The sequence below is a fragment of the Alosa sapidissima genome, chromosome 6 (assembly GCF_018492685.1).
Source record: "Alosa sapidissima isolate fAloSap1 chromosome 6, fAloSap1.pri, whole genome shotgun sequence".
NCBI classification, from domain to species: Eukaryota; Metazoa; Chordata; class Actinopteri; order Clupeiformes; family Clupeidae; genus Alosa; species Alosa sapidissima.
In genome coordinates this window covers 34,328,678-34,342,752 of record NC_055962.1, presented here as the reverse complement: position 1 = coordinate 34,342,752, position 14,075 = coordinate 34,328,678, and the positions used below count along the sequence as shown (strand labels likewise).

The following is a 14,075-nucleotide window of genomic DNA, read 5'->3' as shown; positions in this document are numbered from 1 at the left end:
CCACCCACTCTACCCGTGACTTGTTAGCTTATGAGCTTGGACCCCCGTCGCAGCTGCTGCTTGCCAGTGTCATTCCCCAGATTAATTTTGCTCATTGGCAGTAGCTAACCCCGTGAGTTTTTTTTACTATCTCAATACAGTATTTTGTCAACATATTTGTAGGATTAACGAGTTGTGTTTTGTCAGGGAATATCATTGCAGCAGACCCCTTACAAACAATACATGCAGTTATGATACAGTACAGTGCAGTACAGTTTCATGTCCAAAATACTGAATTTCTGCAGTAAAGTAGGCCTACAGCACTATGCAGTACAATGCAGTTTTTTCATGTCCAAAATACTACATTTCCTGCATAAGAACGGCAAATATGTCCTCCAAAACTGCAGTATTTATAGAAGTAGGCTATGCAGTTATTTTTTTGTAAGGGAGTGGCTGCATGTGTTTTGTCAGGAAATATTATAGCAGCAGAGAGTGGCTGCAGATAGACTAAGACAACCTTCTTGGTCACCTTTAACAAAGCTCGGGTGGACTCGGGCAGGGATAGATGCATAGATGCAATAACATGGGCTACATGTGGGGCTAAATGAAGAACGAAGAAACAAAGAGGGGCCCTGGCTGCATCCACAGATGGAGTGCACACACACTCAGACACACATAATCCCTGATCCCTCTGAGCAGACAGTCAGAGCACCTGCTTTAGGGTCGTCATCACAAGACAGAAAACACCCAACCTTATCCAATATCTTTGTTTTCCCAATACCTTCTATTAGGCTGCTGTAATTGTCCATGGTAATGCTGCTGTCAGCTCAAGTCAGCTTCCAGTTCCTTTCTTCTTTCCTTAATTTAAGGTCTCCACAAAGCGGAGTTGAGGAGTGTGATAGAAATATTTTTTATATAATTTACCCCATCTTCATTGAACATTGTCTTCGAACTGGTGGGATAAAAAGGAATGGACTCTTCTTGGTTTCATGCAGATTTGTAAGCAGGCAGAGTGATTAGTTGGTTGAGTATATTTGTAGGACTACAGGAAAAGACAAGTAAACCCTGTATATCCAGCCCACTGGTTACATCCACATAACATTTCCACCCATCACTAACTCTCTTCACCCATTTAGTCTTTCTTTGTCAGCACACGACCCCCCCCCCCCAAAAAAAAAAAAGAAATGGCCTTGCAACCGTGACTATGGCAACACGGGTTTTATTTAGAGTAGATGTTAACACCAGCATGATAAAAATTGTACAAAGTTCACGATTTCAAAATGAAATATCACTGCAATGTGTGATTTTAAACATTTATAGCAAAAGTATTATATCAACAAAATGCCATGCCATGTGGTACAAAAATAAATGAACAATCGAGCGACAGAGAGAAAGAAGGAGAGTTAGAGAGAAAGCGAGAAGGAAGGTGATGTCATATAAAATCCTGTCATCAAAGGATTAGTTGAAACATTTTTGTAATGGAAAATGTATCATACTCTGATGATGAGCTCCCATGTTTTCATAAGAAAATTACTTTGCGTTTAAGCATGTGACACCATAATGTTCTAAATGTAAATAGTCACATATAACCTTATCCATTTTGTTATTATTACAATATATGTGCCAACAGCAGTCAGGCAGCTGAATTGTGCTTAAAATCCCCTTTTCTGTAGTATAGGCAATGATGACCGTTGATGAAAATGCTTATTTTATTTCTTTTTTTTTACATTTGCTATAAGTCTATTTGAAGCAGTACTACATTGGCAATAAGCTGCATACACAAAGCTGAGGACTAGGGGTGGGCAGCCCGGAGGACTTTGCCCCTTGGTTCACTGGAAACCCCCGAGCGCATGGGTGATGTAATTAGCTAGCACCTCATATACCCGCCCTTTAAATGACCGTGTGGGCCAGAGCAACTTCATTGGCAACACAGAGATGTTGTGAATTGGACAACAGGAATACTCATATCATATCCAAGCTAACATCCAGGCTGTCTTGTGAAATAGTTTTCTTTTTTTATATATATATATATAACAATACATAATGTAGTGTATGGACTTGGAACACTCTAGGATCAAGGGATTTGATTGTCCCTTTAAGAAAAGGATATAAACAATCTGCCATCTCAGTTCCCTTAAAGTCAAACCGACTAGTTCAGAAAAAAGTATTTAAGACAAATATGTGTTTACTTGTACATTTGGCACAGAAAAAATGTAATGAAAAAAAAAAAAGAATGATCATCACTGTCAGATAAGCAGCTGCATAAACTAACACAGTGATAAAACTGTTAAATGTCAGTCAGCATGCAGCTTTGTTTAAACACACAGGACAGTAAAAACAAAGTGCCATTGGTTGAGGACATCAGTGTTGGATTCTACTGTTTTTGGCGTTCGCATAGAAGTTTGTTAGTAAAACAAAAAAAGGGTTGCGAAAAACTAACTTTATGTGGCTGCATAATGAATTTATTTGAAATTTGCTACAATAAATTACTTATTAGTTCAATCTGCAGCAACCATCAAGTGCCATTAGGAATGTATTCAATGACGAATGTTCCAGCAAAATCCTCTTTGTTGCACATACACATTTACTTTTTCATTTATCAAACAGCAGAACATTTGTATATTCTCATGACTTGCAGTCTCAGCACCGTCCGTTTATCAGTCAAAATATTGGATATGATTGTACTATTGTGGTTGAACAGGAGCTACCATGGACATTCAATGACTTCTGAACAATGACTTTGTACAGTTGCAATGTTGCACATTTGACTGGAAACCATCCAAATGCATTTCACAATGGTGCCGTGAGCACACAATTTACTGAATGGGTGGGTCGTTTTAGCCTGAGCCTATACACCTTGCCAAAAGGCTCGCAGTAAAGTTGGAATGAAAAAATGAAGATTGTCATATCAAAATGAGACTTGAATAACACAACAAATGTATGTGAAAAGTATTTAAAAACAAAAATAACGTTACACCAGTTGAAGTGATTTAAAGTAATGTTCATGTACTGTGAGTGTGGTATTTCATACAGTTTTTAGAAGTCCCCGTGTCACACTGGTTTGTATGAGGTTAAAGTGCAGCCATAATGTTTTTAGCAATGATGGAACCATCAGTATGTATGTATCAGTCTATGAAGAACCAATCCTTGACCAGAAGCCCAGCCGTTTGCTGTTCTGACTTTACTTTCTGTTGGAGTCAGACTTTTCCACTGAAGTCAAAAAGGTGACTTGGGCTGGGGCCTGGATTCTTCCTGGTTCTATGCAGACTCGTAAGCAGAGTGATTGGTTGGTTGAGTATATGTACAGGAGAAGGACAAGTGCAGTCACACGCTAGAGGTATAAACCCTGTATATCCAGTCCACTGATTACATCATTACAACATCTTCACCCCCATCACTAACTTAGTCTCTCTTTGTCAGTGCATACAAAAAAAACCCCACAACAGCTAAATAAATAGATAAATAAATAAATAAATACATACATACATACATAAACTAAAACATCAGAACATGGAAACCAGGGTGACCCTGACATGGAGAGCAATGAAACCTCTCTCATTTTGGAATCGACCATTGGTGTTTCATTCTCGAAATATGATTGTAGAAAGGTCCATACAAAAAAAAAACAATTCTTTACAGTTAGTAAAAATGCACTCGTTTTTAACGGGTACCGCTCACAAATATGAAATTGCATATACCCAAATATTTGCATCCCATATCTAAGGATATGATTGAGTCATTGTCACATATTGCTAATATTCTGTTGAACTTTTTGACCATATAGCTAAATGGTTAAAATGCTGGATTGTCTATTTAATATTCAGACCATGTCTGAATGGGAAATTTCAAAACCACAAAACAGTTAACATATTTCTCATGTGTTACAGTCTTACTCTAGTTTATGGGATACACACCAATAAGTTTCCGTGTCATGATGTTTGCAATCATATATAGTTTGGTTTTATTTCTAATCTCTTCTGGGTTGTCAAAGCCACACTGCATGACCACAGGGAACCTGCATGACCACTGACAGGATTCTCCTCCGACCCTACAGCCTTCCTCGGACACTCATGACTTTTTTTACTTTTTTCTGTTTTTACAAAACGTATAAATATACAACCACCAAACAGCCTATACACAGACATGTTTTCCCAAGGAAAAAAAGGTTCTATGAAACACTGCTCCTTGCACTCTCAGCCTGTAACATTCCACCCTACTGCACATTTCAAGATCTGTCATTTAGTCAATAATCTTTTAAAATAACACACATATACACTAAAATGTGCATACATTAATTAGCAGCTATAAACATTACATCACATTATGTCAGGTCATATGAAAATGTACAAAATATGAATGCTGTTTAAAACAAGTGCCACAATTGGTAATTACATTTAAAGCAAGGCATTAAATCATAGTTATGGAATTTTGAGAGCGTATCAGCACTGTTCATAATGCAAAAATTATTAGATAAATTACAGCCATAAAATAATGATCCATAAATGTTACATCTGTCTCGTCTCCTCTGCGTCCTCTTCCCTTGTATCTTTTTTTTTCATGTTGTTTTGCTCAACATGTTTGAATTTGATTGGGTGACGCTGCCATCAGACTCAGTGACGGCTTCAGCCATTGGTTAGTTCAGGAGGGCCCCCACCCTTACACGTGGATGCCCTGCACGGCCTGCTTGATGTTCTCCAGAAGCGCCTTGTTCTCCGGGCTCTGGTACTGGTCCTGGTGCGTGTACATGTCTGTCAGCGTGTCCACGTACGTGTCAAAGTTCTGCTCGTTCATAGGCTCCTGTGGGTGGGGGAGGGGGATCAAGCAGAGTCAGTTAGAGTCTCACACACACATACACACACACACACACACACACACACAGACACAGACACAGAGAAAGTAGGTACAGTGATGTAACACAACACAGCCAGGGACACACAGAGCGGAGCAGTCGTCTGTTTATAATCTGGTGTCTCGTACACATGGGAGACAGGCTGTCAGGAAATATATTCAGAGTGTCAGACAGACCAAAATCCAGTGAAAGTGATCGTTAAAGATGTAATGCAAAAAGCCTGTCATAATGAGATTATGCTATGCTTCTGGACAGCTTCCTGTCCAGGAGGAGGAATCTCTGTACACATTTTAATTGTTTCAAGGCAGTTCCAGATACTGATTAGTTCAATGACCTGCTCTAAGCCAAAATCTCATATTCACCTCTCCAGAAACACAGTAGGAAGAAAAGGATATGAAGGATATGGTGTGTGTGTGTGTGTGTGTGTGTGTGTGTGTGTGTGTGTGTGTGGCATGCATCCCTAAACTATAAATCTATGTTGTCTTGTTTAAAAAAATAGAGGCTATGTGGAAGATATCAATCAAGCAGAAACCAAGTCAAGTCCAAGGCAGTTTTGACTGTGTTCATATGGCTTGTGAATATGAATGCGTAATGGCAGGCAGTGTTCATTTCCCATGTGGAAAGAATGAAACAGGGAGGCGAAGCAGCATGACCGATGCACTCACACAAACACACACACACACACACACTCACACCCACTCGCACGCACACATACACACACAGAGCACAATTAAATACTGAAATACTGACACACACACACACACATATAAACTGTTCCTTCATTAGAGTGTTGTCATGCAATCTGATGTATTTTCCACACACAGGATATTAATTTGGCTTTTTTTGTCTCGGCTGTGGCATCCTGGCCTGCATGCCTCTCTGTGGTCCATAGAGGGCGCTGCAGGACTATGGTCTGATCAAAAGAGTCTCATAACAATGCCACGTATGAGGACAGTTTGGATAACCCCACACTGTATTCACAAATGAGGTCAAACTTATAGCGGAGGTTTAAAGGGGTAGGAAGAAGGGGTTATGGGTAATTTTGGACAGAGAGGAAGGGGGGGGGGGGGGGGAGTGGGTGGACATTAGTTGGACAGTGAAAAGGGTTGTCTTACTCTTTGGGCCGTCTGTAAACAGCAGCTATGTCTAACAGGCACATCTTTCTGGGGCAGCGTGGTCTACAGAGAGAGGTGCAGAGAGAATACTATTAGCCAAGAGGTCCAGAGGGAGTGGGTGGACACCACGCCTCCTAGCAGATGTTCACACAAGCCTAACACCGTCTGTGGAGATTATAAAACGGACATTTATGAGTTGCTCTTTTCCTCTTATGACATTTAAACAAATCTGACTGAAGTGGACTGACTGGAACTTGGGTGGAATTTGACCTCATCATTGTATCAGGCACATTGCTAAAAGGGTGGTACATGGAAATAATTTAATATTATTGTTGATCTATGGATAGCAGGAAATAAGAGAGGATTCAAATCAGTTTGGCTGGATTCAATAAAAAAAAAGCTTTTGCTGCTGAATGAAATCTAAACGAGATGGAAATGTGCTAAAGGCTTTAGGAATATTACTGGAACAGCATGTCCATTTATTAGAGGGAGAAATAATCAGACTCCTAATCAGATTAAGCGTGAACATCCTCAATAAAGCATTACATAATGGAGAAGTGGAGTAAAAGTGTGTAGGCCCACATAACAAGTCAAATGGTGACTTCTGTAGGAAAACAGCTTTTGGTTATTCATCCAGTATCTGTTGTTGACAGACTGACGTGTTTAAATTCTTGATTGCAGGACCAATTTTATTTAGTTTACTGTTCATTTTTTCAAACAAACATCCAACACATTGCGCAGACAACCATCCAACCCATTGCTCAGACAAACATCCAACACATGTTTAACCATTTAACACCTTGTAGCCAAAGCACATCAGGGCACAGTGAAGGTCTCTGATGATCAACGTAAGTGCTGGAACCAATCCAAGACCTTGTTATTCTCCACGAGTAGCAATTATCCAATCACGACCACTGCTACCACTGATGTGGATTAGACAAAGGCGTGTGATTGGATAATTAATGGCACCATGAGAAAAAGTGTGGATGGTGACACAAAGAGCAGTGACTGGGGTGGGTTAGGGTGAGGAGCCAGAGTTCTGAAGAAGAGCAGACAATGAGAATCTCCACAACGCACAGGAAGACAGGAAGCAGATGGAGAAAATAATTTATGTCAATATTCCATTGAGTAAGAACCTTTAGGCGGGGATCACATTAGCCAGTGGCAAGCGGCAGGTTTCCTGTTGTTCTCTATGGTTCGGCAGTAGAATGGTGGCAATGCTGGCGTAACACTAGCGTTGAGCAAGCTGAGCGTTGAGCAAGCTGAGCGTTGAACTTGGTTCAACTTTCAAAGTGCAACGCGAGCGTATTCAATTGTCAGTTAAGGCAAATTGTTTGTGTTACCGTAGGAATGAGATAGAACTTATGGTTTGAGTGTTGCGTTGCGCTGGCTAATGTGATCCCCGCCTTAAAGGTCATTGTAAAGTAGCAGTTAATTGGCCTTTACGTTACTATACTATTGCTTTGACATACTATATGCATGCATGTGTGTTCATGAGATGTGTGCTGGGACTGGGTGTGATTCAGTGCATGTGTGTTCATGAGATGTGTGCTGGGACTGGGTGGGATTCAGTGCATGTGTGTTCATGAGATGTGTGCTGGGACTGGGTGTGATTCAGTGCATGTGTGTTCATGAGATGTGTGCTGGGACTGGGTGGGATTCAGTGCATGTGTGTTCATGAGATGTGTGCTGGGACTGGGTGGGATTCAGTGCATGTGTGTGTGTGTGTGTGTGTGCGTGTGTGTGTGTGTGTGTGTGTGTGCGTGTGTGTGTGTGTGTGTCTCTCTCTCTCTCTCTCTCTCTCTCTCTCTCTCTCTCTCTCTCTCTCTCTCTCTGTCTGTGTGTGTGTGTCTCTCTGTGTGTGTGTGTCTCTCTATCTGTGTGTGTGTGTCTCTCTCTTTCTTTCTGTGTGTGTGTGTGTGTGTGTGTGTGTGTGTGAGAGAGAGAGAGTGAGTGTGTATGTGCATGTGTGTGTGTGTGTGTGTGTGTCTCACCATGTGTAGAGACTGTGTGTTGTCTCTCACCATGTGTGGCAGCTGGATGTTGGCGAGGCTGTTGATGAGCGATTGGCTGAGGTTGGCCAGCTCATGGAGCAGAGAGTCGTTCTGCTGCTCGATGGCCTTGTTCTCCTCCTCGATGGACTTCAGGTTGGTCTCCATGGTGGTGATCTGTGGGGGAGACAGCTAGGTTAAGTCTGTGAGGAGGCTCTCACTGAACCACTGCTTCTGACCTCTGACCTCTCCTGAAGCAGTCAGGCGACTGCAGCTCCCCACTGTGGATCCACATCATCATGTAGGAGGACCAGAATACAGTGAACCTCTACCATTCAGGAAACTTTGAGGTACCGTAAACTGAACCAGTAGTATAAGTTATATGAGTGACCCACTCCCCCCCCCCCCCCCCCACACACACACAGACAGATTGACAGCCCGACCTGATTACTGGTAATACCCTTTGCCCCCTAGAGAGGGTGACGGCAATGAACGCTAACAACAGTGTGGGTCAATAACTACTGCATACTGCATGACAGAAAAAAAAAACTCCAATTAAATATTCTCATATCAATGCATGACATGATGTAGTGAATTGATTTCTTGGCATATGCTATTAGTATAGGTTTACTCGATACCTCTTTTATAAGTTCTAGTTGCTTTGAAACGGAAATGTCAAGAAGTGTTACCTGTGTCCTCAGTTTAATCATGTCTGACTCCACTTGATGATTGGACTCGTTCAGATCTTTGATTTCTTCATCCAGCTGCTTGATCTCTTCATCATTCTCTATTCCTGAGAAGAATTAAATAATTATATACCTTGAGTCTACTTGTTTACTAAAGTTTTGGTCTTTAACATACTCTTGAAAATAGATCTTAACTACATAAAGAGTTGGCACTTCATTTGGCTTTTGGCAGTTCATTTGACATTTGCCGTTCTCCTCTTTGTTCACTGGTAATTCTTTACTAATTCTTTGACTCAGACTGATTGTAAATGTCCTGTAAATGCTGTAGCTTCATGGGGCCTGTCATGAAGCTAAGGTACAGTACTGTAGATGCGGTAACATTAGAGGATAAGATGCAGTAATGTTAGAGAATAAAATGCAGTAACGTTACAGGATTAGATGTAGTAACGTTACAGGATAAGATGCAGTAACGTTACGGGATTAGATGCAGTAACGTTACGGGATTAGATGCAGTAACGTTACGGGATAAGATGCAGTAACGTTACGGGATATGATGCATTAACGTTACGAGATAAGATGCAGTAACGTTACAAGATAAAATGCAGTAACGTTACGAGATAAGACGCAGTAACGTTACAAGATAAGATGCAGTAACGTTACAGGATTATTTGCAGTACTGTTACCTTTACTGGGCCTCTGTTTGAGCGTCAGCATCTCCACCCCAGTCATGCGAGCCTTCTTCATTGCTGATGAGGCACGTGGACAGCCTGACAGACTGAGGAGAGATGCATAAATTCAATTAATTAATAACATTATTTACCTAAGATATTTTGCCAGTACATTAAAACACATGTACACACACACACACACACACACACACACACACACACACACACACACACACACACACACACACACACACACATACAAATACAAGCACACACCTCCGGTGTGTCAGGAAGCTCCCACTGACATGCCCAGAGCCGTCGCAGCCCGGAGTGGGGCAGGACATGCCGTCTGTCTTTCCAGACTTCCAGGCAAACTGGGCACCGTTCACCAGCCCGTCCTTCTGCCGCTTGGCCGCCAGGGGGCACCCCGAGGCACTGCGGTGCGAGGCGTACTTCCCAGTCACATGACCTTGCCCATCACACCCAGGGACTGGACACCTGAAAGGACATGAGGACGGGTGATGAATTCAGTCTGTAACGTTGCAGCTTCAGCATGTGAACGTGGAGTATTCACATAAGAGAAAAGATACTGAATTGTTCACACAGAGTTCGGTAACACCAAGGTCATGAGTTGTCAAAATGACCTTGACTAAAGAGTCCCTCAAAACAAACCCCAGGAACTGTAGTGTGTCTCCTCCTATGGCTCCAAGTGCCTATGGGGACCTGGTTTCCCCCGTTCATCTCTCTCCCACACACTTCGTCACTCTCACCTGTCGTATTTGTATAATGGCTAAACGCCCCCACAAAATATACATAAAAACATGACAAACCCCAGACTTCTTTCAGTATCAACAGCAGAGTCCTCTGCCCTTCACCAAAGTTAGCCTGTGAGTAACACTTGCTTTGAGGGGGAGGGGAGTCACTACTTGTTCTCGAAGGTGTCTGGACTGACTTTGTGCAGGCGAGGAGTTCAGCCCTAACAGCAGGCATCCGCGGGCCTTGCTCCTGCTCCAGCTGGGTGAGAAATGACCAACTGAGATTGATGATGCCAATGGCAGCGGGAGGGTCTGCTTTGGGGGAGGGAGGGCGCGGCCAGCGGTACAGGTAGATGATGGTGGACAAGCAGGGCAGACGGACGCCCTGCCGTGAGGGCCAAATGGATGCCCACATCAGTCAAAGCTTAAAGGATTCAGCCAGGGGAAGACAAGACAGACTAGGGGTTTCACTCGGATTTGGAGACAGACAACAGTGCTTCGCGGGAAGTGGAAAGGTGAACATAAAACAGAGGTCACCTCAAGAGCGGAAATAACCCGTGTTCATAATAAAGAGCAGAAATAACCCGTGTTCATAATAAAGAGCGGAAATAACCCGTGTTCATAATAAAGAGCGGAAATAACCCGTGTTCATAATAAAGAGCGGAAATAACTTGTGTTCATAATAAAGAGCGGAAATAACCGTGTTCATAATTCATTCATATATATATACATTTTGGTTTCTTGTAGAACTAAAGTGCTCTGTATGAAAAATTAATTTTAAGTTTCAAACATACCATGTTTTGATATGATTAATCCATGCTTCATCAAACATGTCTCTCAAAAAAAGGAAGTATGATAGAGATTGCATGCCCTCACCTGATTGGCTCCTGGTCGTCCTTGTCTTCCTTGCTGTGCAAAATCTTGATACCACTTTTCTTTGCTCTAGGGCAGCCCGACAGACTGCAACAGAACACAAACGCATGCACGCGCACACACACACACACACACACGCACACACGCACACACGCACACACACATCTTTAAGGTAAACTTTAGCTGCAGAGGCCATCACCTGGGTTAACCCAGACTACCTGTAGCCACCTGTGCTCTGAAAGGCACAGGTGTTGTGGAACGGCACAGATGAATGAGAGTCCTTACCTCCTGTGAGAGGCATAGTTTCCTGTGATGTGGCCTGAGCCATCACAGCCTGGAGTAGGGCACCTGAGGACGAGGACAGGTGACCGGTGAAACAGATTTCTGATGTGCCATTACACAGTAGGCTCAAGACACACACACACACACACACACACACACACACACACACACACACACACACACACACACAGAGAGAGACTTACTTCAGATCTTGTGAGTTGGATGCAGACATCACGCCCCGGATGCCTTTGTCTGCCAGCTGGCAGCTGGAGAGGCTGCATGAACACACCAGACAGGCAAAGTTTGACCAAGGAGGCAGACAAGAGCTCACACAACTACGAGTAATATTCTCTCGTTAGGGGCCATGAGAACCCCTGACGCCCTCAGCACAGATCAGTCCAGAGGATCCCAGAGGATAATACATGAAAGTTTTTAATACTGTATATCATGCTATGCATGATTTTTTTTTTTTAAACTGTTACATTTTTAACTATTGTAATGTTAGCTAAACAATGTTAGCTAAATACATGAACCAAAACCATGAGTGTTAAAAAAACAGGCATCCTCTAAGTGAGATGGTAACTAACAATGGGCAGTTAGCAGTGGATGTCTGATGCAAAAGGTGTCTGTTAGAGGGTGTGGAGGAGGCTTCGTACGTGATAATCTCTTTCTTGGCCTCCTTGCAGGGGTTGTATTTGTGTTTCGGACTGGGCATGGTCACCTCTCCAGGATATTGGGGCTCATCCAGAAGGTCTTGGAAAGGGTCAAGGTCATCGGGCTATGGAGAGAGGTGGACAGGGCAGAGCAGGGTAGAGAAGAGCAAAAGATGTGGAAAAGACAGTAGACACAGAGATGTTTCTAAAAACAATCTCCTGAATGTTTCTGAAATGCAACTTTATGCTGCAGATAGCTGATTTAAGATAAATATGTGATGCAATTCTGATTTCATCCAATAGGTGTCTCTCTAGTCCTTTCTGTGGAGTTCCCTGGTGTCATTTCCATACCTCTACCTAACATCAGGCTCACTACACAGGATCTTGCGTGATGGTCTTACATGTCATAGGTCAATGTCTTCAAAGTACTCTTGACAAAGCACTCGTCACACATTAACACAGGACACCTGTCACTAGTTCAATTGGTCATAAGACTCTTTTAGAACCTCTCTGGTTCTAAGAACATCAAGGTCATGGACTTCATTTCCACTGCTGACTGCAGGACCAGAGAAGATGACCAAGGCCAGTGTTGTAAAGTGACACTCAAACCGTGGGAACTCACTGACTGATTTACCCATAGAAATCCATGCTCTATTGTATGTCTCTTTAAATGAAAGCTTTTGCTCAATAAATATATTATAAATAACATATTACATATGGTATAAATGTAATACATATTCTATATAATATTATCATGTTGTAAATGATGTCTCTTTTAAACCTTGATCATTTCTACAGAGGAAGACAGATGTACAGAATGACCGCTAAGGAGAAAGAGACATCTAGACACAAAGATGCCCTAAAAAAGAGAGATTCATACATAAACAAAAACAGCCATTCATACACAAACACAAACAGACAAGCAGGCACAGAGACAGGGCAAAATTACACTGACTGACAGCAATAATCATACACAGAAACATAGAGACAGATTGAATGTCATACATAGAAAATACTACAGGAAGACAGACAAACAGTTAGGCAGATGGTCATTTAGACAGATAGGGAGAGCCACAGACAGATAGGGAGAGCCACAGACAGATATGGAGAGCCACAGACAGATTTGGAGAGCCACAGACAGATTTGGAGAGCCACAGAGAGATATTGAGAGCCACAGACAGATACGGAGAGCCACAGACAGATATTGAGAGCCACAGACACAGAGAGGCACAGACAGATATTGAGAGCCACAGACAGATACGGAGAGCCACAGACACAGAGAGGCACAGACAGATATTGAGAGCCACAGACACAGAGAGGCACAGACAGATATGGAGAGCCACAGACAGATACGGAGAGCCACAGACAGATATTGAGAGCTACAGACACAGAGAGGCACAGACAGATATGGAGAGCCACAGACAGATACGGAGAGCCACAGACAGATATTGAGAGCCACAGACACAGAGAGGCACAGACAGATATGGAGAGCCACAGACAGATACGGAGAGCCACAGACAGATATTGAGAGCCACAGACACAGAGAGGCACAGACAGATATGGAGAGCCACAGGCAGGTGTGCTGTGGTGTGGTGTGGTGTGGTGTGGGTAGGGCACCTCCTTGTGTCCATCCTGGTCCAGGTGCTTGAGTTTGGTGTAGTCCAGCGGGAGGTCCCAGCAGTCGGCCGTGCCCATCTGGTAGCCGCGGCTGTTGAGCAGGGCCTGACGCTGGGGCGACATGGGCTCCAGGGGAGTCAGGACCGTCGGCTCGCCGCCTCCGCCCGCACCCCCAGAACCCCGCCGCTGGTCATCGCCTCCGCCGCCCACATCGTCATCATCAGGGCTCTGGACCACAGAGGAGGGAAAGGGGGGGGGGGGGGCAGTCAGACATTTCAGTGAACTTGGCCTCGGACAGATGGGTCATGTTAGAACGTTTTTTTTAAATTTTTTATCTAAGTTGAGAGAAGGAGAGAGATAGTAAGAGAGAGAGAGAGAAGGGTGAGGGGGGGACAGACCGAAAGAGCGGAAAATGCAATGAGCGAGGGAATACAGTGGAGGGAAAAAGGAGAAGAAATAAAAGAAGGATAAAAAGGTGAGAGCAGCAAGAGAGAGAAAAAAAGCAGGCACGAGAAAAGAAGAGAGAGAGGTGTCAGTAGGCACAGCCGCAGAGGGGCACGAGACATGGGACTTGGGTGAGACGAACAAAGCCACCAGTGACAGAGAG

General features: G+C 43.3%; 1 protein-coding gene across 8 annotated transcripts in view; it reads right to left on the bottom strand.

The window, feature by feature from the left end:
* Positions 1-2,540: 2,540 nt before the first annotated feature.
* myt1la (myelin transcription factor 1-like, a) overlaps positions 2,541-14,075 on the bottom strand; it is a 63,128-nt gene continuing 51,593 nt past the window's right edge. Inside the window, exons 13-23 of one of the 8 annotated variants that reach the window (XM_042095293.1) lie at positions 13,469-13,696; positions 11,855-11,976; positions 11,402-11,473; positions 11,202-11,264; positions 10,920-11,006; positions 9,565-9,786; positions 9,304-9,395; positions 8,624-8,727; positions 7,938-8,111; positions 5,944-6,006; positions 2,541-4,776 (exon numbers count right to left, since the gene is read on the bottom strand). In XM_042095293.1, the coding sequence (XP_041951227.1) occupies positions 4,636-4,776; positions 5,944-6,006; positions 7,938-8,111; positions 8,624-8,727; positions 9,304-9,395; positions 9,565-9,786; positions 10,920-11,006; positions 11,202-11,264; positions 11,402-11,473; positions 11,855-11,976; positions 13,469-13,696 (1,368 nt within the window). In that variant the 3' untranslated portion in view covers positions 2,541-4,635. The remainder of the gene's footprint in view (positions 4,777-5,943; positions 6,007-7,937; positions 8,112-8,623; positions 8,728-9,303; positions 9,396-9,564; positions 9,787-10,919; positions 11,007-11,201; positions 11,265-11,401; positions 11,474-11,854; positions 11,977-13,468; positions 13,697-14,075) is intronic. The other 7 variants (XM_042095296.1, XM_042095295.1, XM_042095294.1 and 4 more) reach the window with 7 other exon arrangements.